The 1659-nt window shown below is 39.4% G+C and overlaps 1 protein-coding gene across 2 annotated transcripts in view; it reads left to right on the top strand.

Moving 5' to 3' along the window:
- Positions 1-693: 693 nt before the first annotated feature.
- Positions 694-1659, top strand: part of shq1 (SHQ1, H/ACA ribonucleoprotein assembly factor) — a gene marked incomplete at its 5' end in the record, with an annotated part of 52815 nt that continues 51849 nt past the window's right edge. The window contains 4 exon segments of one of the 2 annotated variants that reach the window (XM_014009477.1): positions 694-822; positions 936-1096; positions 1207-1319; positions 1405-1502. In XM_014009477.1, coding sequence (XP_013864931.1) covers positions 694-822; positions 936-1096; positions 1207-1319; positions 1405-1502 — 501 coding nt within the window. 2 annotated transcript variants of the gene reach the window in all.

The raw sequence follows: 1659 nt of genomic DNA, 5'->3' as shown, positions 1-1659 counted from the left end.
TTTACAGCGCTCGCGATTTCCGGTTAACTTCTTAGCTTAGCCTCCTTCACACCGACAACACACACATGCTTCAGCAGAGGCCACGCCTCCTGCAAGAAACGATTCTCTATGCATGAAGTCCAGACCCTTGTACCAAGCAAAGTGAAGGACAGGGGTCTGGTTTTAACCAGGCTAATTATAATCATCAAAAATAAAAGAAAATTTAGAAATATGTCAGTTTATGTGTAACGAATGAATATAATATACAAGTTAGTAGTTCCATGAAAAAAAYTGTAAAAGGCTGAGTCTGCAAACTTTGAAATGCAACTTTGCGGGGCTTCACTGTGATTGTTTTTATATATGTGAAAAGTTCAGCTGTGAAGGTCGAGGGTGTGATGAAGCAGTGGTTCACTGTTTGTGACAACCCAGCTGAGGGMTTTAAAAGTCTAAGAAACAAACAGATCTGTTTCACAGAAAAGGTTAATTCAAAACTATTTAGTTCATGTTTTGAAAATGATATAATRGAGATATTTGTCACACATTTCATGTGTAGTGCTCTGCATCAACGCAGCTGAGGTTTTCATGAAACCTCACATCTTTGTGGGACATGGACGTCTCATCAATGATCAATATTTGTTAATGAAATGTTACAAAGTTGTACAGATCAAAGCTTCTTTCTTGTTAATCCTCTCATCGTGTCTTGTTTTGCTGTAGGTCTTTTTACACTTCAGGTCCCTAAAGAAACACCTGGAGAGCACTTTGAAGGACTTCAAATGCTCACAAGTCTTCTTGCACCAAAAGGCTCCCGTTCAGCAAAACCACTGGTGGAAGATGTGAGCATGGGTAAGTCTTAGTATTTTATTCTTTTTTTTTCCTTTTGATTTTAGACTCTCAGTTTAAGTTAAGCAAATGTTGGGAAAATGATGGATTAATAGAGGTTTTTAACTCTTGAGGAGCCTGCTGTAAAGGTGCTGGAGATGAAGAAGAAGAAGATGATGAAGAATTTGACTGGCAGATTGAACAGGAAGTTTACACAGAGAGATCTGAAGAAGAGCTGAGTGTCCTGCAGAAATATGGTTTTGGTAACCAGAGATCTGGGGTATTTGCACGATTACAGGTAAGTTTAAGGGTTTTTAATCAGTTTGGTTMATTTTAAGTTTGTATAATTAATTAAAATCTTTTTTCATCGACCTCACCAGAATGATTGTGTTTTGAATGTTGTAAAAGGAGGAACTCAGTGATGTGATTGACCTTAAGAACCCAGAGGGAACATCAGCAGCAGAGAGACGTCAGGCTCGGCTGGAAGCAGAAGCATCAGCCTTCTCTCCAGACCATTACCTGTGAGTTAAAACAAAACCRTTTACCAGAACCGAGCTGGTGTGGTCTGGGCTGCTGGTGATATTAAACCTACCTGTGTTACCGCAGGGCTGATTTGTTTGAAGATGATGAGATAAATCGGCTGCTGAAGTTTAAGCCATGGTGGGCGAAGCTGGCTGCCTCTACAGASGAAGAGGAGGAATGTGGTGAGTCTGTCGCAGCAAGCTGTTCAAATATAATCTTTAAGTTTGACATGTGTTCCTAACATCAGATTAAGTTTGGTTTTAAGAAAAGATGCATTAAGCTTAAACTTCAGACTAAGCTTTATTTAAAAAAAACGTGCCTACAAACTAGGGCTGCTAC

The sequence above is a fragment of the Austrofundulus limnaeus genome, unplaced genomic scaffold, assembly GCF_001266775.1.
Source record: "Austrofundulus limnaeus strain Quisiro unplaced genomic scaffold, Austrofundulus_limnaeus-1.0 Scaffold58, whole genome shotgun sequence".
In the NCBI taxonomy this organism is placed as follows: domain Eukaryota; kingdom Metazoa; phylum Chordata; class Actinopteri; order Cyprinodontiformes; family Rivulidae; genus Austrofundulus; species Austrofundulus limnaeus.
This window is presented reverse-complemented; position numbering and strand designations above follow the sequence as displayed.